A 25,722-nucleotide genomic window follows, 5' to 3' on the forward strand; every position below is an offset into this window, starting at 1 on the left:
TAAAGTAGCAAAAAAATAGAAATGGAGAAAAATATCTGAACATTGTACTTAAGAACAGAGTTTTCAAGAAATTGAGTTATGAAATACAGAAAAAAGTTGTTTTGAAAAAAATTGTGATAGCATGCAGTTAATGGGAAGAGCTCCAGGAGTAACAATTAATTTAAAGCTCAAATTATACAGTACCAAAGGTGGAGTCAGTTTACACCTGAATGAACAGACAGGATATGAATAAGGTAACAGATTAGCAATTATTCTGCAAATAAGAGAGTGTAAGAGAGCCTTGAGTTGCGCTTCTGCTCAGACTAGTCACAAAATACAAGAGAGAACTCTCTCAGTGTGGGGATATAAACTGTGCATCTAGTGCACTAAGTTGGAGGGACCACTGTTTAAACAGTGAGAGAGGGTAATAAACTATTTACCTAACTCCTTTCACCAGTAAACACGATGAGAGAGAAAATTTCAGCAGTAAAGTAAATCAAGAGAAAGGCCAATTCATGAAAGAGTTTCACTTGTTTCCCCACCTACTATGTCCCATCTCTGTCTTAAGGTTAGTTTACTGTCACCATGCATTAGTTGACCATGAAATGAGAGAAATGGAGAAAAGTAGAGCACAAGAATTAAAAGCAAGAATTATTAACAATCAGACAAAAAAAATTAAATTAATTAAATTAGCATTTACTTTTATTTGATCATAGAGTAATTCCAATACATGACACAAGTTTGCACAAAAGCAGCACATTGCCAGAAGGTCCTTATGCCTTTAAGGCTGCAAGGTTAACTGCTGATGCAAGAACAATTGAGGAGATTGAAGAATGAATTCTGCAGCGCATCTCATCAAGATTACATCGGGTGTCTCTAGTGCTCCAACAACAAAACTAGGGGGAAAACTTTCCCTCTCACTCAAAAGAAAGGGGAGGTAACTGGGGAGTAAAATATCTACCATTAAAACTGTTCCTCATCACTAATATAATTATCTAATCTAATAGTAGATAATCTAACTAAATTAGATAACACATTAAATACAAATAAACATGTTTTTACTCAGTGATAATGTTTTTGTTTTTGAACTGAATACTGTCAGCATATGATGACTAATATTTAAGATATAGTATTTTTGCATATCACATAAGATAATTCTGTGATGGAAGAGTAGAGGATAGGCAACAGGGTGTCTTGGCTTTTTTGGAATTAATTGCTCAAGGTCAAACATTAAATAGTGACCTGTGTCACAACTCCCTGAGCGTCAAGTCAGCACTAACTGAGATCATTCCTCACTTAATTTTTTGTATTTCTTGTCAATCAGAGATAAATGCATGTAATATAATGTGAAATAACGTAATATTATACCATTTTATACATGACAGGATACAATATTCAAACTGAATATACTATTTAGCTACAGTACTGTTTACCTTGAGAGAATTCGTTTATTTTAATAAACTATTTTAAAACTGGCAGAAGAAAGAATGCAACTTTAAAAATGGAATCCAAGAATGTTGCTCTAACTTGCAGACAGGTTAATTTTTATATTTTTTTGGCCCATTTTTCACTTCTGTAATGTGCTCTATGCAAGAACGTTCAATCTCCTGAATGTTCCTCTCCACTTCTACTATTACTTTCTCAGTCTGAAGTTGTTCTGGGTTTTGTCCACCAGATCCCGATGGCTCTTCCTCTGACAATGAATATATTTCATCACATTTCTGAGAGGGAAGTCTGCTCTGTCTCTGGAAGGACCCAGAATCTGAGTCATCATCACATAGCTCCTTCTGACTCTTTCCAGCACTGGATGGAACAACTGAACCACTTTGTAGACTGTTGGAGCAAACAGAGCTGGTGGTGTTGGCAGCTCCACTCTGTAGTGTGGTGGTGATCACATCAAACATGGTTAGCTTCCGTTTAGGCTCATCAGCAGGGAATTTGGGAGAATATTTGAATGGGTTTCCAGGGTATGCCAAGGTGGTGCTGGCAACTTTACTTGCTACGTGAGATTTACCCTTCATCATTCCCAGGACTTCGTAGCGGAAGCTGGAGATATCCTGCTTAAGCTCCTATCATTTATTGAGAACCAGATATTACACAGCAGAGAAAAAAAACGTGGGTTATTGAGGTTTCAATTTGAATAACTGCATACTACCTTGAAATTCTCTTCTGTCAACCCTTCCGCTGTCTTGGCATCTCTGATCATTGCGGCCACATAACGTTTCACAAGGTTCCTCAAAACCTCCTAAAACATACACATTATTTTTAAAGCAAACTACACATTTGCTCTTTAAATAAAGTTGCAACAAAAAACATGAAAATATTAAAGTACATGATGGAAAAGAAATTATTACCTACCTGGTACTCATGGTTTAATCTTACATTTTCAGCTGCACGTCTCTAGAATTAAAAACAAAACAACAAAAAGCAATTAACAAGCAGTTAATAAAGCGATATGTATTTTTGTATTCATTGGAAGGGTGAATTGGAGCCACTTGTTTTAAGGCTATAATACCAGACGGATTGGTCTGTAAATCTTTGCAATACAGTGGTGACAACATAGATCAGAGCATATTTCTGGAAACTCCTTACCCCCAGGGTTTCAAAGGTTTCATGCCGTTTTATGCTTGGTCTCCTAAACAAATATGTCTTTATCCATCCAGTGAGATAAAAAACTGACTTTGGACTGGGTATTATATTAAATGGAGATGGCAAAGTCCCGCCTTCTTCAAAATAGCTCATCCATAATTTTGTTCTTGCAAATTTCCACTCTATATCTGCATGATCCTGAAAAGAGAAACAAACAGCAATTCATCAGAGGACTACAAGACAAATTCATGTAGTAAAACTAAAAATAAGTAAGCTACACCACTCACAGCTATGTGCTGGTATGAGTTGTTCATCATTGCAATTAGCATGTTCAGAAGCACTACCAGGGAAATAACGTTGTATGTGCCAAACATGGTAGAGCCCACAAACTCAGTGAATTCATGTGGTGGTTTCACATTGGTCACATAGAGGGAAATCAGGCCAAACACAGACCAAAATAATGACTGTAGTGTCTCGAACAGCCTGAAAAGCAAAGAACCATACATCACATTATGCTCCACTGAATAACAAACTTATTAATTATTACCAATGCAGATTTGTCACAAACTATTTAAGAATTTCAACTTGCGTTGAGAAGGCGTTGTTTTGCTCACTACAGCGGATGCCCTTGCATTTATTTTCCTCATCTGTTTCATAATAAAAGTACAGCTGGTTGAGGCCATTGGCAAAGGCTAAAAGCACTAGACAGTAGATGAAGAGGAACTTGAGGATGTCCAGAAGCATGCGACCCAGTGAGATCTGTAAGGGTCCCAGATGGGAGTTGGCAGTGAAAAGGCAGATGAGACGCAAGGAGCTGAAGATGTTGGCGATAGCGAACAATGCCTCTGCCACTAAAGTTGGGTGCCACATTTCCCAGCACGCTCTGTCTTTGTACCCACTGTACTGTAAAAAAGAAATAAGGAGGAAGATGAATACATAAACTGACATCAGAAAAAAATGCTGCAACATTTCCAGAACACTATACTTTTAATATATGGTGATTCCATTTATTTTCATTTTCCAATTTCAGCTAAAATGTGATTGAAACAAGACGTAGGGTTAATATACCTGCTTTTTAATTAAGTAAAAATGCTGCAATCTTTGATATACTGTGTAGATCAGACCAATTTTGAATCCACAGTTGTCAAATACCTTCCACATATACAGTACCTTTGCATAGGCAACAATCTTCAGAGAGATGGTTGCAAGATACAAGGAGTTCATTATGAAGTCCATTAAGTTCCACCAGTCATCTATGTAGTCTTGGAAACCACTATCCCACATCTGTTTGATCTCAGTCCATATAAAGCCTTGGAGAGATGAACAACAGAGGTCATCAAACAACTAGTGTGTAAACAGCTGCATACATGTGGTTGTGGTCACAGTAAGCAGGCTACCTCTGTTTGACTTTTTTTTCCAAATGTGTGGGACTACAGTGTACAGATATACATCAGTGCATGATTAAATGAGCATGAACAAAATTTGTTAGTGTGTGTGTGTGTGTCATTGTTACCAAGCACCCAAGGCAAGATCATCCATTCCACAGTGGTGGGTGCTGGACCCTGAAAGTCCTGTTGTGCAGAGGCTATATGCTGCGAGGCCAGGAAGAGCAGGAAGAGGAAAGTCAGGTAGGAAGCAGTGTGACAGATGAACTTGATGAAAGGCTTACGGATGAATAAACCATAGCGGCTCTTGGGAGAGATCAGGTAGAAGATAGATAACAGTGGAAAGAGGAGGCCAATGAAGATACATGTGATGAGCTTTCCTGCCCAGTGACGCCGCCTCCAGCCTGGGAACTCATCATACCACCGAGACGCCAGCAGCTGCTGACAGTTGGGCTGAGCGACAAACTGGGAGAAAGAGAGAAACAAAGATGAAAGTTAAATTTTTAATTAATTTATTTTTTATTTATTATAAAATTTTATTTTTCTCATTTAATTGTGTGTCTGAACATAGAATTTGCCTAATATATCCAGTAATTTATGCAGGGAGTGCCAGAGCAGACAATTGCCTGGACCAAAAAAGCTCTCCTTTACATAGATGTATCATACACCGTTTTCCCTGCAGTCTCAAACTCTCAGGCCTGATGTTAAAATGGCAAAAAATACCAAACTGCCGCCTGTTGCTAATCCATAGCAAGTGCAATATTTAGGGACGGAGAGAGCATGTGTCAACGTTCTTCACCTCATTGTAGAGAAAGAGAGGCATGCAGGACAATAGTTGTGGACAAACATTATAAGTGTTCTCTAATCCTCTGTTAAGAAATCATTGTCAAATTTGTTTCCCATACACATTTTCTCTGCCCCTTGAGATTTAATATAAACATCTGCTGGACATCTGCGGATGGTGATGGAAGTTAATTTCATCTTAACCAAATTATGGCCAAATGGATCCCCATTCTGGTACTATATTGCATTAAATTGTGGGTGATGAGGTCATCTATCAGTGCAGAATCTGACATCTTTAATGTTTCCTATTTGTCCTTGTGAGATATTGACTTGCCATAACATGACTGCAGGCAAACGGTGGCATCTGGCAGGACCAGATTTTGGGAGGACATTTTTGGGAGGTGAAAATCGCTTCATCCACATCACACCACTCTCCCCTTCGAAGATAAGTATTAATTCTGTGCTATGGCATAGTGATGACATGTTGTATAGTGTTGATTACTCAAGATAACTCATACAATTTTGTCTGATTATTTTTTTAATATGAACATATCAAAATCTATTCCACAGAAAGAACTTGAACTCTATGTTATCTAGTTCCTTACTTACGTAGAAACACTATTAATTCAGCAATTAGATTTTTTATAAAACACTACACTATGTTTTGCTGCATTCATTAAATTATGAAATAAACTATCACTGTGCATCCTGCTACTCAGCAGTCGTGTGAAGAGCACTGAAAGTTCTCTGATCATGTGGCATCATGTGGTACTTAACTGTTAATGAAACTTATGGAAATTTTAAGATATGAACTTTACTGTGAGCTAGGATTTGTAATTCCAGTTTTGCAGTGATGAAACTTAATAATTAATAACATAATTATCAAGTTCTGCTAAGAAAATAAAAGCAAGTAGTGTTTCGATAATACTTTTTTGTAATCTACTACAATGTAATGTACATACAGCTTCATCATTGTGCAATGTGTTTAAAGATGGGTGAACCCGGGCTGGAACACAATGAGTGCAGAAGGTGGCAGGAGAACAGAAGCAAACATCTTTACTGAATACATTAAAGGAGCACTTTACCACTAATAATGTGGACATCCAGTAAGTGCTGGTGGTCTATGTCGTCCATTAAACTACACCACTTTGGTGCCTTTTCTTTACAGAAGTCCAAAATGGCAATCCCTTATAACAACCCATCTCAAGGACATGTGTTATTTGTCTGGTTGTTAGTGGTAAAATGGACGACGGCATTCCATGCAATACACACACACACACACACACACACACACACACACACACACACACACACACACAACACACACACACACACACACACACACACACACACACACACACACACACACACAGTACACAACAACCACTCACTAGCTATCTCTATGCAGTTAGGGAAAGGCAGGACAAACACTGACAGTGATTTTACTTACTCCCTAGTGTTTGCAAACTTAATTAAAACATTTTGGCTTCAAAAAATGATCAGTCCGGAGTTATCTGGTGTACAAAGCACCAATACCTCATGCAATAATGGCATTCATCTTCTAACATCTTTAACAGGGTTATAAAATCTGTGCTATAAAAAGGAACAACAGACATTTCTACTTTTTCTCTCAAGATGCTTGTCCACTATCATCTGCTCTAACAGAGTGGGGTCAGAATAAAAAAATGTATGTATGTAAAATTTTAGTCTTGCAAATCCACTGTCTCCAACTGATAATATTGTATATGGAGCATGAACAACACACATAATTCAATACAATACAAAAAGGCATCAATAAGGGTCGTCATTATTATGCACAATGAAAAACAACTCTGTGATCATCAATATTCATGAACTAAATACAGGAACTAACACATAAATAATAGCAACAAAGAGTCACCCAGCTGCAGTAAGCCAAGTCGCCTGTTACGGTTCCTCCAAACATGAGCCCAAATAGGGAAAAACTCTTTTGCTTCATCAAGTTGATTTTTCTTGAGTAAGCCTCACCAAATAAATGACACATGACGAGTAGCACCAACTATACAAGGCCTGCCTGACATCATATTTATTATTGCTCTAGAATTTAACTATTTCAAAATTTCTAACATTTCTGTTTCCAAATCTCAAGTGAAGTTGATTCTTAAAGACATTCAGACCTTGAAAAAGTCAAATCTCATCTCAGGAAATAATTATTAACCTTAAGAGAATAAAGAAATCCAAGACTGTCCGAGTTGACAAGTGTACAGTTTTGTTTGCATGTTATGCAGTTCAAACAGTGGTATCTCTGCTGTTTAGAGAAACCAGTGTTCAATATCTGATTATATCTATATATGAATATGTTTCATAATTCTACTTCTTTTTACAATGTGTCCTGCTGTCTTAAAACTACATTATTTTTAGGTAACCCTAACCTGATAATAACAGGTCTGTCATCATTATAATATTATCATCATCATTACTATAATTATTTTATGTAGTAGTTACTGTAGTAGTAGTGTAGAAAATAGAAATTCAATGTAAAATGTGTGTGAAATCAGCCACAGAAACCTTGTCCAAAACATCCACCTGTGATAAACCCAATAGCCAGTGAGCCCTTGAAGTTCAACTTTAAAACCTTTTGCCAAGGAGACCATTTGTGGCAGATGGAGTTGGAAACAGTCTTTCTGTCTGACCCTTTAACTCTGTAAATATTATACAACTGCTGTATACAAAAAGAAAAAGCTCTAAGTGGTCTTTTTAATGAGTGAAACAAACAAAACAATCTTGAATTTAGGATACAAGATAAGTCCACTTTTCTAAATGTGGTACACTGAGACCAAAGGCATCACTTTTTACTAGCTTATACATTTATTGTTGTCACTTGCTGCTGTGTTAAGTGAACATCCTTGTCATATATACATACATTTACAGGTATAATCTATTATAAACATCGTAAATAATACTTAATTGTTGTTTGTGTATCTTATTCTGTTACTCCCACTGTGTAATCGCAATGTGTAATTTTTAGCACGTCTCTTCACAACAAATGACAAAGTTGGTATTGCATCCAGGGGATAAATACTCAAAAGAACATGCTAAAAGGCAGTAAAAGGTTCCCTCCCTAATTAAAATATTATGAGTTTGTATTTCAGGGAAATGGTCATCACTTATTCTATCATTATCCCCAATTATCCAGTCGTCATGGGACTGTCTGAAAGGGCTACTGTAATGCATTTCTAAGAGCCAGCCTGGCAATTACATGTTGCTCTAAACTCCCAAAGGACATTTCCACTCATTTCAGGCCATTTACAGCTCATCTTGGCACTGTTCTTGTTATCTAGTCCATGTTGTTCAAAGAATGTAATACCTTGTGATCTTGTGATACTTAGTATGAAAATAGACTGTTCTTTACTTGTCTTTGTCATCTTTAAGACATCCATTACAAACCTGTTGCACTGCTGTAGGCCACAGCAGTCATGTGACAAAGCATATCATAATCAACACAAAGCTTACCTCTTTCTGGCAATATTTGATAGCTAGCTTCAGTCGTGCCAGATCATTTCCATTCTCATCCAGCAGAGGATTGATGTCATCACGGTAATTGAGGATTATTTCCAACTCTTTAGAGCTTCGGGTCTGGTCCAAGAGGTCTTTTGCAAATTGTTTACAAGTACGGGAGAGCTCTTCATACTCTGATTTGAACTCGTTTTCCACTGTACTGAGCTCCTTCAGCTCCCAACTGAGCTGAAAAGCCGTGAGGAAAGGATCCTCGCTGGAGAGGGCGATGAGGGACGGGCTGGAGAGGGCCTTGTAGATGTTAAGACGAGAGCGTGAGTGACGCAGGCCATCCACGTCTGAGCTGGACACGCACTCCATGCAGTTGCAGCGTACAGAATGTGGCTGAGGTATGGAAACCCCTCGCTGCACAAGCAGTTTGATGATCTCATAGTTGTTGGTATGGGCTGCAAGGATGATTGGAGTGATGTCCGGGGTGAAGTTTGAAAACTGTTTGTCCAGCAGAATTGGTGGGACCTTGTCAGGAAACCAAGACAGGAACACGCATGTGAACAGACATAACTTCAATTTACAGTACATCAACATTTTATCAGATATATCACAAAAGAACACTGCTTTTTAGACCCCTCACAAAACTGAAGCAGCTGCTTTGAACAGGTCTAATTTCATCTGTCTTGGGTCTCTGACCATCTTGTCTAACAGCAAGCACACAGCTAATGGCTTGTGGTTCCACTGCCCTCAAAATATCCTCCTAGTTGGAAGCAACAACAGGCTGTTTTTCTTTTTCCTTCTCTTCACAGAAAACACCAAGTCCATTACAAGGAAACCCAGCAGTGTCGAAAAACAATTTTACAGAGATGTAAAGAAGTTGAGCGCAACTAGGGCCTTTATCAAACTGCATGATACACAACCTGCGGGGAATGACTTTTTGTTGTAAAAGCTCTGGCAAAAAGACCTACAGCAGCACATCAGTGCCGCAACTTTTGAGCAGAAATAAGAGTTAGATTTCCAAAATGAACACAGACATGCCTGAAACTAAGAGACAGAAAAAATCAAGTTAATATTTCTTTCATCATCTGAATTATATTTAGATTAAAGAATAAAATGACAGAAAACCTCTCACTTCTGACGCCATTTAGTCCAATTCCACACAAGGGTTATATTGTGACATCCTGGTAGTCTAAAATTTGTTGTCCAGCAAGTGCTGGGGTTTATAAATGCAGGCATGTTAGCAGTATCTCAAATCTATTTTTCTGATCTGCTCATGCTCTTCAAGGACGGAGAATACTAGGGCCTAGTCCAGGAGAGCCGGGCAGACCCTGGAAAAGTCACCAGTATATCCAGGGGCACTACCAAAATCTCAAGCACTCGCTGATAGAGGACATCATTTTAAAACAAACTAACAAACTGCATAATAAACTATACTGTAAAAGTGTTTTGATCATTGCTGCTAAACAGGACAGTGAAAATGTTTCTCATAGATGCAGATTAAAGGCAGGACACACTGTGCTTTTTTTCTCTTCAGACATGGACATAAGTGCATGTTGATTTCAGACAGACTGTGTGAGTAGGATATACAGTAGTTGAAAGGAAAACATCACATAAGGGGAAACCACGTTATAAATCTAGCTGGAATTAGTAGCTGACAGCGATGCAGCATGACACTCAAAAACTGCAAAAACTTAACCATGTTCAGTGACTAATGCTCCTGGAAATTTGATACACAGGTTAGTGACATACAGATATGAGTATACAGTCACATGAGGCATAATTGTTCATATTCTGTTGTGCAGAAGCAAAGAGTCGTAAAGAGACACACATATGTAAATTGAAATTGTATATAGGATGTTATCATGAAACATGAATGGTACCTACCTGTTTTTCTCCTCGTGGCTTCTTGTGGTTGAGCAGCAGCTCCACAGCCCCCACCACTTCTTTACGGATGGCATGTAGCAGGGCATCACCCACATATACATTATAACTGAGCAGCAGCTCAATGATCTCCAGATTCTCATTTTCAATGGCAATGAGCAGGGCTGTGCGTCCCAGGGGGTCGATGCAGTCGATGTTGATTCTGAAATAGATCTCAGCCTCCTCCAGGGCTTGTTTCACACTGGCATAGTCCCCCTTCTCAACAGCCCCCAGGTAAGCTCTTTCCAGAGCAGAGAGCTCGGATTCGGCCCGCACGATCCGCAGAGGGATGCGGTCCCTGTATGAGGAGTTGTCACTTTTCCGGTAATACAGCTGTGACATTGTTGCTACAGTAACCCAGTGTCAACTGAGAATGGAAGAGAAAAGGACAAGAGATTTCAATTTAAACTTAAATGTTTCAGACACAGTAGGAAAAGTATAACTGTCAAAACTGTATTTGTAGTGTTTTAAATTATATTATAGCCTATAATAATATTGTTGACATAGGTGTATATTCATTTAAAATTTCATGTGATTAAAGATTTTCATGTTATTACTGTACTAGGTGTATACACTCATTTGAACAATGCAATATAATTAAAAATTTCAAGTAGCAGAAAAATGCCATCAGTCCAGAATTAGTTTATAATACTACATTTTAGGCAAAATGTGGTTTTCATTAAAAAAAAAAACACAGTGGAAATACCTTCCTGTTTAACTGAAAACACTAACATAAATATAATCAGAATAAACAGAAGACGGAGCATGACTAAAAGAGACTATTTAGAAATGTGTGTAAACACATAGGCTACAATCAAATCGACGTCCAAAATAATCAAAAACAAAAAAAAAAAAAACAAAACAGAAACTTTACCTTCTTCCTGTTGCTTTCCACTTCTGATTTACTCATGAACCACTCGAAGGAGAACTAGAGGCTGCGGCTGTCAGGAAGGTTGGATCCTCATCTTATCACTCAAGCCTCCACTGAGGACGCTGTAACCTAATAGCATGTCACGCAATCCTCTGACCACCCCTTTCGCTCTCTGGTCTGTGGGGGCATCTTAAGGACATAGAAGCTATTGACCTGCACATTTCTTTGCAAAGTGCCTGCCTCGGAAAACAGGTGGGAACAAGACGTGACCTCGTGCAAAGACGGTGCCCAAAGTGCGCTCTCAAGTCTTCCGCAGAAAACGCATCTTTAGCCACCACGGCGCCCCTTCACCCCGCCAGGCAACAATATCACAGCAAAGCCTAGGTCTACTGTAACAAGTGCTGTGGTAGTTTGCCATGAAGGAACTTACTAAGCACTGTTTATTACCATACAAAAGTGATGCCATTAATTTTTTATCAATATTGTCAGGGCAGTCATGCTAAAGCAGGGTTCTTTCCAAGAACAATGTGACGTTTTGTTGATAAAACATGACAGTAAAGACATTTTATCGTTGTTCATTTGTTTTCTCCTCAGATTTTGTGGGCTAATTAAAACAAAATATATGGATAGTGAGCAAACTGAAAGTCTAATAATAAATGTTTAATGCTGTAGGCTTCCCCTTCAGCAGGGTAAATATGATACAAGATATATTATTTAAAAACCCCCCTTAAAGATTTTAATCTCATTAATATAAATGAGAAACCTTGACAGCACAGAGAGGTAGAGTTTGTATTAGCACAACCACTAACACTGTGTCAATCACTGCTAGTTGCAAGATAACAATCATGATAAAATAAAACATGCTAAACCTTCTGATACGTCTGCTAGTTGCCGATTTTGGTGAACAAGACAGTCCTCATCTGAGGCTGGGTCTGACTGAGGCTCAAACATGTGGCTGACTCGCCCTGATGTTCCCTCTAATGCTAACTTTGTTGATACACACTTCTCTTTCACCGGTCACCGAAACCTTGTTAGTACAGAGAGCAAAAGTTCCTCCGCTAACAAACAACATAAACAAATAACGGATATGTCATCTGGATTTTGGTGGACCCAAAGGCAGCCAACATAGGGGAATGAGGTGCAAAAAATGTTTATTAACAGAAGAACTTACAAAAAGTGGTGAACCAACTGAACAGGAAACCGAAGCACGAGGGCCCACAACCGGAGACATGGGATACCACAGCCTACATGAACAGACCAAGGACAAACCAGACATGAACAGATGAACCGACACAGACAATGGGGAGCACAAAGACTATACAGACACAAGAGAGGCAAGGGTGATTGAACACAGGTTAAACACATTAGGGCGGGGCAGACAATCACCACACAGAGAAACAGGACCAAGACAAGAAGTAAAAACATTGAGACACACAAGGAAACCAACTACAAAATAAAACAGGAAGTGACAAAAATCCAAACAAACTAACAAAAGTGTCTGCCATGGCAAACCATGACACTCACTCCCTCAACAGACTCCTGAGTCTGGATCTGACTGAGGCTCAAACATGTGGATGAGTCTGTCCAATGTTTCCTAGCAAAGGACAAAACTCCTCTTTCACCTGCTGACCTAGACCCAATGGTGGTGGTGGGGTACAAGGCCTGATCCAGAATTTCTCAATGAGGAAGTAAACATGTGCTTCTAGCCCCAGTTTTCCTTTTTTTTTTTTTTGCACTATTTTTGTGGGAAAATCATGTTATTCGGAAATGGTATTTTTACACTGTAGAAAACATGTCTGGTGAGGAACTTAAACTAACTAAAAGAACAACAAAAATAATTTTGCAGATTTCTTCTATGTCTATGCCTAAGGTCTATGTGAGGGCAGCATCACTGTTGTTGCATCATGGTGGTACACCAATTGAATTTTTACATCTTCCAGAATAGATGCCTGAACTAAAATTAAAATTAAATATATTTTAAATTTGGTTCATAAGATTTTTGCATCACGTGACAACCATATTTATTGTGACATTTCCACAAGTGTGTTTTCCAAATTCATTAATTACCATTTATTTTGAAGTTGCATTACACATATTTTGGTCATTAGGGGTCAAAAAGAATCTCCAAAACCATCTCACAGAAAAAGCTTGTATATCTTTTTGCAGAGTTGCGGAGCGGAGGCAATGCAAGGGCATCCTTAAACAACACTAACAACTCATTTTGTGTGTGTGTGTATATGTACTGCAATCAACTGCTGATCACCTGTCTCTCCTTAGCTTTAAAGGGCTAAACAGATACACTAGTCAGATAAGGGAATTATATGTGTATGACCCCCGTACTGCTCTTTATCCGTTGTATTCTTGCCAAAAGTAACATCCTGTATCCCTGACCTCAGCGACTTTGGCTGTATCTGTTTAGTGAACAAATCTTCCCTCTACATTTCTGAGGAAATGTAACAACATCAGAAAAAGTTAGTTTAGGTTCATCACAGGCTCATCCTAAAAAGGCTTCATCTGCAAAGGAAATGGTTCATATGGAGGAAGACAGTGGCCAAGCATAACTATAATTGATTATGCTTATTGCAATTACAAACTTTACTAATGGATAGCCTATTTTATGTTTCCTGAGTGGCGCTATGCCTTTGCTTATAAATAAAGTAAGTTTAGCTGACACAGTGGTCAGTTCCTCTGTCTCTACTATTGATTTGTGTTGGACCCAACAGGAGGAAGGCCCCAAATGCTGACGCAGACTAGGCAGGCAGGAACGGTTCAGTGATTTCTATGGTAAAGATGGTGATAGTTATGACTTACAGGCTGGTACAGCAACAGGTAACTATAAAACAGGTCAGAGGATGACAAGAACGCAACAGCATGCAGAACATGAAAATCAATGATTTGGCAAGTGACTGGGGTATACTATGAGCTTGACTGGGGAACAGGTGAGGTGGGTGTGGGAGTCAGGGCTGGGTGATAAGTAAGAAATGAGTGGGTGGGGGAGTTAGGTGACGGAGACAGGGAGGAAAGTCTGAAGACATCTGATATAAATGGAGAGTGGCAGGAGATGAGCAAAATGACAAAAATAAACAGGACTAAGACAGAAATTGTGACAATGGTGAAAGTCCTGCGAATTACTGATGATGATGATGATGATGATGATGATGATGATGATAATTATCCCCTCCTTTCCAAATGTGTAGATAAGCCATATACAGGGAATGTGCTGGCTCACTCACAACTAAGCAGCAACAGCACATATGCTTTCTGGCTGGATTATGTAGAACCACAACATATTTTTTTGAATGAATGGAGTTGAGCTTCAGCTGAGTTGCTCGGTGGTTGGGGTGAAGGGAGGGCGTCTGACAGGGATTGTGACAGTCTGCAAAGCCCACAACAAGGATCGCATCTAGAGACCCCTCTGTAGGGCAACAGTGCACTTTGGTTAAGGTTTGAAAAAGATCAGAAAGATTGTTAAATGTAGCCTAGATAAACATGTCCTGTCTGAAATCCATGTCAACATTTTTTTTCTTCTGTATTAAACCAAACCACAATTTTTACCTAATAAACTGCAACAATCTCAAGTACTTCAGAAAATGTGGAGCTACAGATTTGTCTAAAAACTGTCAGTCTACAGATGACACTAAACTGATGATAACTAAACTTATCATGTATCATATCAAAATATCATTTAATATTTGTTGTGAACCACAAGATGTAAACATCATTCGAGAGGAGATATGAAGAACATAAAAACCCTGTTGACTGTCACTCTATTCAGATGATTTACTGAGACGGAAACACACAAGCAAAACTTTGCCCTTTAGTAATGTAACAGATGTCCTTGTGAAAAGAACAGAGTTAGATCAGTTAATTCCCACACTCACCCCTTTCTCACTCTGTCATCCTAAGGGTCTCCATGGAATCCAACATCCACAGACTAACTGTTCTCTGTCCAACCTTTCTTAATCTTGTGCTGCAATGACTTGGTTATTTCAGGTCTGAGTTACTGAACTAGTCCTGAAAAAGACTGCCTGCTACAGAGCTTGGAAGATGTGAAATTACTTTATTCCCCATATATTTCCCATTGGGCTCTTGAACTGTAGCAGGGAGAACAGTCATGGCTGGGTAGTGTGGGCATGCACAGTTGCTAAGAAACCTCTTGCCAACCCATCTCTTTCTACCACATCCATAGGCAAGAAGAACAAAACACACCATATGTTACACAGCTGATGTTGAAGTCTGTACAAGGAAAAATTTCTCACTGACACTTTGAACAGATCATGGTTTCATGTTTTTCTTTTGCTGTTTTGGAGTGATCTCCCCCACAGAGCAGTTTTCTAAGGCTAAAAGAAATGTGTTTTATTATGATTTAGGCATCAACTAACATTTATAAACTTAATAAGTTAAGACAGTGTCAAAATTTATTATTTTTTCCCTATATTCCGATTTAGTATTTATCCTGAGACATTTTTTGCTCCCAGCGTTTTGACATTTTGAATTGTTCTGAAGTTACAGCTCATTTTCACCAATTGCTATCACTGTTATGAGGACCAAGTTTCACTAAGTGTCATGTTGCTGGAATCATGAGTTCACATGGAGAATTTACTCCTTTTCTTCTTAGTCACTGTAATTAGCACATGTTGATTTGTATGTGACTTTGTGTGATTTTGGCAGATACTGTATGTGTGTAAGAGGACACTGTATAATGAGATCAATTTCCCTCCTCCCTGAATCAACACAATTTGTCACTTACAGGACTTGTGGTCATTATTATCATCACTGGAGCTATTATCACATTGCACTCATCGCAAGACATCTGAAAGGCAATCTGGCAATTATACTAGTACCATCTTTTCCAGCAGTACTGTGAGAGAACATTAACAGAAACAACATTTAATTGGATTTTTCAGATACATTATGTATGCATGGTGAAACCGCTTGCATTAAGAGCTAGTCATGGGTTAAAGTGGCTTTTATACAGGTAGACCAAATGGCTCTTAATAGCCCAACACATTCTGCACAATAACACCAGATTGGTGAAAAGTACACTTTTGTCAAACCCTGGCTTACTGAAGGAATGTGATGTGAGTTCAACTTGGGACTTGAAGTGAAAACATACAGGGATTCTGTATGCAACATTTGTGGAGAGGAAAATATGATGTTGTTGCAAACAAACTAAATCTAACCAAGCCAAAGAAAAGCCAGGTGAGAGAGGAGGAGACTAGTTGACTGCCACCACGTGTCAAAACTGGCAATCAGACCTGGTGAGCAGAATCTCCTTACCAACCTGACTCCAGACTTCCGACTCCTAAAAGGAGATACTCTGGAAGCCCATCCCAAAAACTTGGGTCAGCTTTGCACGTTTGAACTGTGGTCCATAAGAGAGATGTTAGAATTTTTAAAAGTTTGATCTACTTCACTGCCAAAGTGAAGTATTGCGTAATGAGACTCCATGCTGCTAACTGCACCCTCCGGTAAGATAAACCCCTTTTCTTATTGGTTAATGTGCGATGAGATATGAGAAAGTCCATCTCAATCCCTGACGTAAAAAATAGGAAGTGAAAAATGGGACATTTTTCACTTCATGTGGATGAAGCAAGTGAATGTTAATCTCCTCAAACTCAGTTGGTCTTTTACACAGATACGGCAGATATGTGTAACTTATATACTTATAAATTGCCCGATACATCTTTGTAGTGTTTAATGGTCAAGGAAGTTTTCTTTTAAATAACTGGACATTCATTTTTCAGCCCCAGGTTTTTAAAATGACTTTCTCTGGAAGTGATCACATAACAGAGTTCTTTCAAGACTCTATTGTCCCATAAAACAGAAGAACAGTAAAACCTTTACAGCCAAAGTGAATGCGGACATTGAAAAAGGTTATGATTCACTGAAGGGGACTTGAGGACAAGGAGGAAAGATAATGTTGCTGTTTTACCGCAAACAATAATTTGTAAACATTTAGACATTAATAATGCATAAAAGCTTCCTGTTTCTGTGCTCTAGCAGCTTCAATTTTTTAAAGTGGTACTTTAAATTTACACATTTGTTTTTTGTGTCAATTATAGCCAGTTTTGGACAGTTAAATACATTGTTTGTTGTCTTCTGAGGTTTTCTTTCATGAGAATATTTATTACATTTGTATATTTATAACAGTTGAGTTTTATTTAACTTAGAAACTGTCACAGGCAACAACATATGTATAGCTACATGGAACCTATATTTTTGTTTGAAACTATAACATAAGTAAGTAAAGTCAATTCTGCTTCAAAACACACTGAAGCCAGAACTGTTGTACAGTTGTTTGCCCTGAGGAGCGTTCAGTAGCACGTCTTTTCTATTCATTCCAGCTGAAATGTGACGGCCCTGATGTGGCCAAGTTTTGATTATTACCTATTTAGAGGAAACAACTGGTTGAATAGCCTGCCATAACCCTGCCTTGTCTATTTAAGTTCAGGTCACGTGTGATCAGCTCATGCACTGTATCTTTATTTCTGATGCCATTTGCAGTGAGAGTCACTGAGAGACAGAGCTGACACTAGACTGAAGAATATAACATTTCTTACAATATATTTCCTCTTCATGACGACCTTTAGTGCAACAAATATAAATGGCCTATATCTGTTATTTTGTCACCTTGTGTATAGGGGCTCTGTGGCAAAGCATTATTTGTCTTTAGCCTTTGATACCTGGAGGCAAACTGTTTTGGTAAGTCTACAATGAGAACTGTTTTACAGACACAATCCCTGAGCCAAATACAAACAAAGTGCTATCCTCTTCCGCAAAATTCAAAGCTCTGAATAGAAACTTGTTATCATTCCCAGACTGATTGACAGCAGTTTAATTAAACATACTAGCCCTAAACAACAACGAAGCCTAAGCTATATATGTTTTCTGATGCTTACACCAGTAATATTTGCATACACAGCAGCAAACACAGTCAAACATATTATCTCGCCTTTAATAATAACAATGTTATTGACTCAGTGAATGACTGAACTCACTTGCCAGCAGAGGGCAGAGAGATATTTCCCTCGCCACCAAAATCCTAATGTGCGTCTTCTGGTGCACAGATTTTTGAAACCACCAGATTATAAAAGGCGTTTCTTACTGTCTCTCTGTCTGTCTTATCTGCGCTTTAGGTGCAGCTCCACACTTAGGACCTGGAAACATAATTTACTCTTTCCCCTGTCAGGGAAAAACATTCCTTAAGAGGATTCCTGTTGAATAACAGGGGGAGCTGTTTGAGAGGCGTATAAACTTCCTACAAAGGTTTATGTTCAGTGAGGGTTAGAAAATCTGGGCCAAATGTTTGTTAATGATGTTTGCTATTGCCAGGGAGTCCTCTGACCCATTTCCTGGCGTGTTGATTACTGCTTTCACTTTTATTAAGTATGCAATGACTTTCACTTTCTTGTGCCAGCAGTTGGGTTTATGTCTTTAATATGTATATGATAAATAATGAAAACTGCAGTACACTTACAAAAAAGTGTGTGAATTCTAAGTAAATTCTCATTAGATCAGGTTTCTGGTGTACCAGCTGCCAGGAGTTACTAAAGACATTTATGGAAGTATGAATTTATATTATTTTGGGGATGTTTATGTTTTGTAAGATATCATTTGTAATACTGAGCAATGCTGGCACTACGATATTTCTTATTGAGATAAAAATGTGTTTACATTCTCAAGCCACACAAAAGTGTAAGGTTGCAAACACTCCGATAGTGACTGTGTGACAAATGAAATAAAATCAATATGTAAGTGGCTTTGTGGATACTTATTCGAGCTGAATGCATGCTTCTGCAAAATCGAGTTCATTTGTGTGAACTCATAACAAAGAGCTTGCATTTAAAGATAAATGTAGAAGTACTTTATGGTGAAAAAAACTCAGCATTGTCTGGTATACATGGTTGGTTTGACTACACAGGACGTCATTAGCCTTTACTTTGCAGGTGGGCGTAGAACTCATCTGACATTGCAGTCCAGCTCTCTGTCAATTAGATGTAGTATGTATGGGCCAGATTTCAACCACGCTTCTAAAAATGAACACTGATGCAATAGCCAAGCTGGCAGCAGAAATTCAAAGTCATTAGATAAGGTCTTGAACTAATTAGACCTGCCAGTCTTTCAGAAGTGAGACAACAATACTACAGTATGTAGCTCGACAAGTTGAACCAAACTAAACGCATCTGAAAATGTTATCTACAGGTAAGGCATCATTGTTTAATAATGGTTACTATTCCCACTTAGTGCCAGGTCTTACCACAAGCGGGACATTGCATGTAAGTAACTGGAAATGTATTACACCATAATTCAAAGTGGATTTACAGTTTCTTTAATTTAAGATTTCACTTATCTTTTATAAAACTAAAGCTTTAATTCTGTAATCACTACTTGCCTCATATTAATCAGTCAGTCTTAAAAGACATAGAAACATAAGTCACCACAGTAAAGTCAGGCTTAGATTCTTTTTGCAACTCTTATAATGTATTACTTTTTATTTCTAGTCTCCTAACTTGACCTAGCTATTGTCATAATATGATATATCTATAATGCAAAACTCTATAGTGTACACTTTGCAACAAACTATATGTATTATCTGATGTTGCTTGCCATCTTCTGGCAGTGGCAGTGAAGTATAGTGTGCATGATATTCACAGCTGTTATAATTTATAGGGTCTTGCTTTTTGTAAAGCTAGAATGGCACTCAGCAGAGTGCATAACTCCACCAAACTATCCTACACATGCCTGTCTAGCTCTTATAACACAGAAGAAAGTAGCCTGATAACATAAATAATTGATCTGTCACAAAACATAACATGCCTCATCCCTTCACTGAGTTTGGTGCAAATCGATTCAGTATTTCTTGTGTAATCCTGACAAACAAACACCCAAACCAACAAACAGACATGGGCAAAAACATAACCTCCTTGGTGGAAGTACTGAAAAAAAGGCAGTATACACATGATTATGGTTGTTTCCAAACATTGCAGGGATTTGTCATCTGTGTTTGCTACCTATGGAGAGGTGATGATGCGTGGAGGTTATAGGTTCTGTTTATGTCTGTCTGCAGGGGTATTTACTAAACTCAATGAGATCATCAACACCCCATCACCTGACTAAAATGGGCAAGAGTTTGTCAGTTTGTGTGCTGGTGCTTATTAGAGCTGTCAGCAGGGGAGATGTGTGTGTGTGTATATATCTGTGTGTGTGTGGTACTCAAGTATGTGTGTTTGTGTGCAGTGCTGGGCGTTAGGGGGTTAAAAATCACTCTTAAGTCTCATAGCTAAAACTCAAATCTATCACAAAGCTTAAAAAGCACCTTGTTACAACAGTTAACTCTAACAGATGACAGCTGACTTTGGCGACTCGGGGCTAATGGAAAGATTAAGTCAATTACAGCTTGGCAGGGAGACTTAGAAATATTTGAGACATTCCCCAGAATGCTGGAAAAATAGGCAGCCATACAGACAAAGTCACTCTGTGGCAGTAAATGTCATTATGTCAAAGTAAATCCAACAAAATGGGCTTGGTTCTTTTTCTATAAAATAAATCTTGATAATAATATAATGATAACAGTGAAATGCAGTCCAAGAGAAAGCATTATTGTACCCACATGTGCAGTGTGTGCAGCTTTTTCATGAGCATCTAGTGAATGCACTCTGTTTCAGCTATGGTATTGTTGCTGACTTAGTCCCCAACTTTAGATCAGAGAAGAAAGAGAATGCATTCTGCTCAGCAGAAACTCAAAAGGAAGATAAAATACAGTACACTAAAAGAGAAATGGCCAAAATGCACAGCTGCTACACATAAGATTAAAATCCCCAAATTAAATTTATTGTCTAGAATTGAATTACTTTTTATTATTCTATTTTTGGGTTTTCTGACATACATTCCTGTCAGTTCAGGAGGTCATACATTACACAATTTGGACTTTTGTTTTCTAATACATCTGAAATCTCATAATCACTTTTCCTGCTGATGATGTGACAATGTTCAGATATCACACAGTGAGTCCCACCTGGTGAATTCTCATTTCTCTTTCTTTCTGCACTGTATAAATGAGTTCAGCCCGCAGGGTGGGCATACATGTTAAGTGCCCCTGAGCTTTAAAACTCATCAGGAGAAGGAAGGCCTGCGGGATATCTGGCGGCAATCCGATTAAATGATGTAACCTTTGGCCTGCAGGCGACCACACCTCCACAGGAAGCCCATGATTTTGAGTTTTTAATAACATATGAAAGTCTGAAGTCAAAGACACAGTTTCCACTTACGGATGAATGGTTAAATGTCTGCCGTTGTCCTTAACTGCCACTGTATCAGTCAGGTTAGTTAGAATATAATTAAGGCAGTTTTGACAGTGCCCTGGTGCCCCTACAATTGCTTTTGCACTGTTAGAGGCTTTTGGGCACAGCATTACACATCGTACTTCATTAAAATCTCTCTGTAACATGGTGTCCTTACAAGAGTGCAACCACATCAAGCAATTAATTGCTCACACAGACAGAAACCTTGATTTGGTACAGGCACAGAGTGTTACAGAACTTGTTTATAGGTTGTTGCAGACACTGGATGCGCGTAAAGCAATACCTCTATGAGAATTAATTTAAGCTATTTCATAGCATTTACAGTTTTACAGCCAGAAATCTCTCAAAGTAAAATGATGTATGCTTTTTGATCTAAAGCTCCTTACTTGTGGCATGCTGTTGTCCCACTGTGCTCGGAAAGACTGTTATTGCTATAGTTAAAATCTACATGTAGCAATAGATTATCATATGATGATGTATATATGTATATACTGTTTTATTGAAGTCTTTCCTGTTTTTCGTGTCATAGAATTTAGATGAAAAGGGCATCTATGAATAAATATATATATATATATATATATATATATATATATATATATATATATATAAACAATTTTCATATTCTACTAAGTTGACAGTTTTTGAGGTTTGAAATGGGACGACAGATGAATATGCTTGTGCTTGAATGCCAGCACATGAGTTACATCAGCACCACTCTCCATTTCATTCTGCAGTTTTGCTTTTGCATTTTTAAGTCTGAGGTTATGCCCTGCTTTAAGTGGAGGTCAATTTGATGTGACTAACCAACTGCCACCACAGACACACGCACGCACGCACGCACACACGCACACACACACACACACAATTGTGTCCCCATTCTTATCCTTGTATTTCATCTATTTTCGTCCTCTTTGTTTTCTGCAAAGCACTTCGCGATGAGCCTATTTGTTAAATGCATGCTGTAAATAAACCAAACTTTACTTATAAGCAGTGTGATTGCTCTGGCCATATGTTATAGTCTTAATACATGGATCCTCATACACCTGGGGAATTTGTGAGCACAAATAAAGAATATGATTAAAGTTGACTGCTTTCCGCTGCCTTTTTAGCTCTGTAGTTTCCCAAGAGTCACATAAGCTGAGGAAGATGGATTTGGCTGCTGGTTGGCTGTACATTGTGTTTCCATATGTTACACAATTTACTTATATAAGGGGAGGACTTCAGAGTAGCTGCTGCCACCATTTCAGCTTCGACCATCAAAAGAATTGTCCCTGACAGAGATGTAATGAACTAAAATAGCCTTAATGAGATCAGTGAGGTTGTGGTTGTATTGTCTCTAGAGAATAGCCACCAACAAAAATAGACCTGTTAAGCCCAAGCAATTGCTGGAATGGAGTCACTTTAGCAACACTGAGACAAACAGTGCGGTGACACAAAATGAGACAATTATAAAGAGCATTTCTAGCAAGAGAGGGACACCGCTGTTCCAATGTGTAGCTAGAACAGTGATATTATTAATAATAACGAGATTGATTTTGTGTAGCTTTGCATTATGTAGTAAATGAATTGGAATTGGTTTGAGATTCATTCTAAATTCATTCTATCCAGAAAGCATGCCTAATATTAACAATTGCATTTACTCTTTATTTATTGGTTTATTTAACACAGACAGTCCACATCAAGGCTATTTCCCAGCCACAGTTTCATAGTGCCATAGTCATAACAGCCATTCATAGCCTAAAATAATACACAATATTAGAAGAATATTACAGAAGAATAAAATTGTGGTTAATGTTAATAAAGACAATATATAGATATAAAAACAAAACAAAAGTTGTTAAGAGTTTGTTTGGACTGAGACTTGAACTCAGACTGAACACAGATGGCTCATCCTGCAGCACCTCATTATCCATGTATCAGGTTGACTTGGTGATGTCACTTCTCCGAGCTCGAGGCGCCTTACATGATGTATATCTCTGTTAACACTGTTACAATAACAGTGGTGCCCCTGACAGAAGGGAATGTAAGCCTCCCAGTGATTGACCTTTTGGTGTGTGTGTATGGTGGTGACAAGGATGAGAGGAAATTGTCGAGAGGAAGTTAGTCATTCTGTAAACACGGGATATTTTTAGATTATGGATGCATCTAATGTAAATATATTCTTTTTGTTTTCTTCAAACATCAACGGTATCTTCAAACTGCTGCAGTAAGCATATTTAGCTGTCACCAGAGTCATCACAAAGTAAAACAAACTGAGTTTGTGGGTGCTAACCGCCACAAATGAAAATCTAGAAGAGCTGCTGAACAGCTTTGAATATTTTGCTGTCAGCATTCAGCAGTGAAAAACCTTAAATGAATGTGCAACCTAAAATCATCTATTGTTATTCTGATAAACATTTATAAGTTTTATCCAAAAGGAAACTGAACTGTAATATTTCGGCCTAAAACCCATCCTCACCGTATGAATCTTTGCCCCTCAATAAATCACCTGCACATCAGGAGTGCGACTGGGATCTTCACTTCCTTTATAAGACCGACAGTTCCATCTTCTAAGAAGGATTGGTCATTTACAATAAATTTGACATAAATTTGATATGACAGAATATCATCAAATTTCCCCTTGCCTCAAAAATAAGCCTGAAGGTTTGGGTATGATTCAATTCCCTCTCTGCCATCGCTGCTGTCAGAAAGTTCTATTCATCTTCTTTTTCATTTTCTCTTGTAACTAGGAGCTGTCAAGGCCTGGGGGCTTTGCCTTGCAGTTTGCTTGGCTATATTTATAATTGGACCCTGTCAACAGTGTCCAGTGCAGCTCAACTGCACGGTTTGTTATGGCAGCTACTGTGTACTGATTTCAACACATGCCAGCTGTGAGACAGTTTGTATGTCATTAATGCTCAACTATAGGTAGGCACAAAGGCTGCACCCAAGAGTTTGAAGATGGAATGGAAATCAACTAAAGGGGATCAGGGTGGGCTGTTGAAGTCAAATTCTTCCAGGCAATATAAAGGCATGTGTGTTCATCTAATATGTATAAAGGCTTTGAGGTAAATAAGACATACAGAGCAGCTGTGTCTGAAGCTATGTACAGTGAACGCCGAAGTTGTGATTGAGGAATCCCCCCCCCCCCCAATTTACCTGCATTTGAAGTAAAAGTGAGCTCAAACACTATATAGGAGCCTGGTAATGAGACTTGTAAAAATGGCTTCATCTACCAACATCCCCCTATAGACACATTCTAAAAGGTCTGTGATTTCAGTCTGATGTGCAGTAGTGCTCTTCGTGCCAAAATCAAACCAACTGTTAATATAATTGAGTCATTTTGGCCTGTTCTGCTGTGCTGCACAATGTGTGTATGGGTGTCCTCTTAATCAACACTGGTTCCAGATGAGTGGCGCAGAGAGGGGCCAGATCATGACTGGGCTTGTCGTTAGCCAGAGGAGAATGCTCTGCTTATGGAAGCTCTGACACCTGGAGGACCTGTGTGATGAGAGAGTGGCATAGCAGGACACGTAAGACAATATCACTACATGACTCCATTAAAATAGAACTTTTGACTCATGCTTAAGAGTAGATTGGGGGGGGGTATCTTACAGGGTGAAATGTGTTGAGTGGACATGCTGTATTTTGACCACATGAATTGGCTGCATCGCATGACAGTGGACACAGTCAAATTCTTGTGCTGCTGCCTCTCCATCAGCTCTGGCCTCTATGCAGTGCCTCACATTAAAAAGCCATTACAGTGACTCCACTCTATTATGTGTAACTTAAAATAATATGAAAAATAAAATGAAATAAAATCACAGCATATAATAGTGGCAGGTTCATACAGCATAATGCAGAACCTGTATCTTATGACAAAACAGATTTTTATCAGGAAGAAGAAGCTGGAAAATTACATCGGAGACAGTGTGTTTTCCACTGTGTTTTCCACTGTAGTAATGGGTGTGTGCAGAGCATCCCCCCTCTTTCTCAGCGGCGCAAACCACGAGAGGGAGACAAAGCTTTTCCCCAGTCAGACTGTCAGTCAAGAAGACTCTTTTATACATCTGTACTTTTGGTTGCTTACCCTCATTGTTAAGAATAGTCTTGAGTGATTGTCTAGCTCTGTTTAGAGAAAATGCAAATGTAGGTATTTTAAATACTTCGAACATCATTTCCATTCCTAGTCGTAATGCAGGCGGTAAGTCATGCCTCATACGCAAACATTACCTTACTCATTTCTTTTCCCTATCTTCTCCAACCTGATGAGGTCCAACCCACGCGGAATCGTTTTGTCTGAACAGAATGACACAAGCCACGTCCATTTAAAACCTGACAAACGCATTCCTGCGGAGATATTAACCAATCGGCTGAGAGGAGGGCGTAACTCTCCTTACTCTAACAAAGCAGGAGTATGAAGTTT

At 38.6% G+C, this 25,722-nt stretch overlaps 1 protein-coding gene across 1 annotated transcript; it reads right to left on the reverse strand.

Annotated features, from left to right (window-relative positions):
• Nucleotides 1-677: 677 nt before the first annotated feature.
• On the reverse strand, nt 678-11,358 carry trpc4b (transient receptor potential cation channel, subfamily C, member 4b). The gene is made up of 11 exons (XM_056373296.1): nt 11,017-11,358; nt 10,107-10,509; nt 8,229-8,747; nt 4,082-4,418; nt 3,739-3,878; nt 3,158-3,471; nt 2,856-3,051; nt 2,572-2,766; nt 2,338-2,379; nt 2,135-2,224; nt 678-2,048 (listed from the first exon to the last, which is right to left on the reverse strand). The coding sequence occupies exons 2-11, from the start codon at nt 10,482-10,484 to the stop codon at nt 1,518-1,520; spliced, it is 2,742 nt and encodes a 913-aa protein (XP_056229271.1). The 5' UTR covers nt 10,485-10,509; nt 11,017-11,358; the 3' UTR covers nt 678-1,517.
• Between the last annotated feature and the right edge of the window lie 14,364 nt (nt 11,359-25,722).

Source organism: Seriola aureovittata, chromosome 4, assembly GCF_021018895.1.
Source record: "Seriola aureovittata isolate HTS-2021-v1 ecotype China chromosome 4, ASM2101889v1, whole genome shotgun sequence".
Lineage (NCBI taxonomy): Eukaryota > Metazoa > Chordata > Actinopteri > Carangiformes > Carangidae > Seriola > Seriola aureovittata.

Bases quoted from the DNA above. Each gene is read 5' to 3' on its own strand.
- trpc4b (XM_056373296.1), bottom strand. From the start codon at position 10,484: ATGTCACAGCTGTATTACCGGAAAAGTGACAACTCCTCATACAGGGAC. The intron at 3,472-3,738 runs GTACTGTATATG...TCTTTTTTACAG, and splicing joins AGATTGTTGCCTATGCAAAG to TACAGTGGGTACAAAGACAG. The intron at 3,052-3,157 runs GCAAGTTGAAAT...TTTGCTTTTCAG, and splicing joins CAAAACAACGCCTTCTCAAC to GCTGTTCGAGACACTACAGT.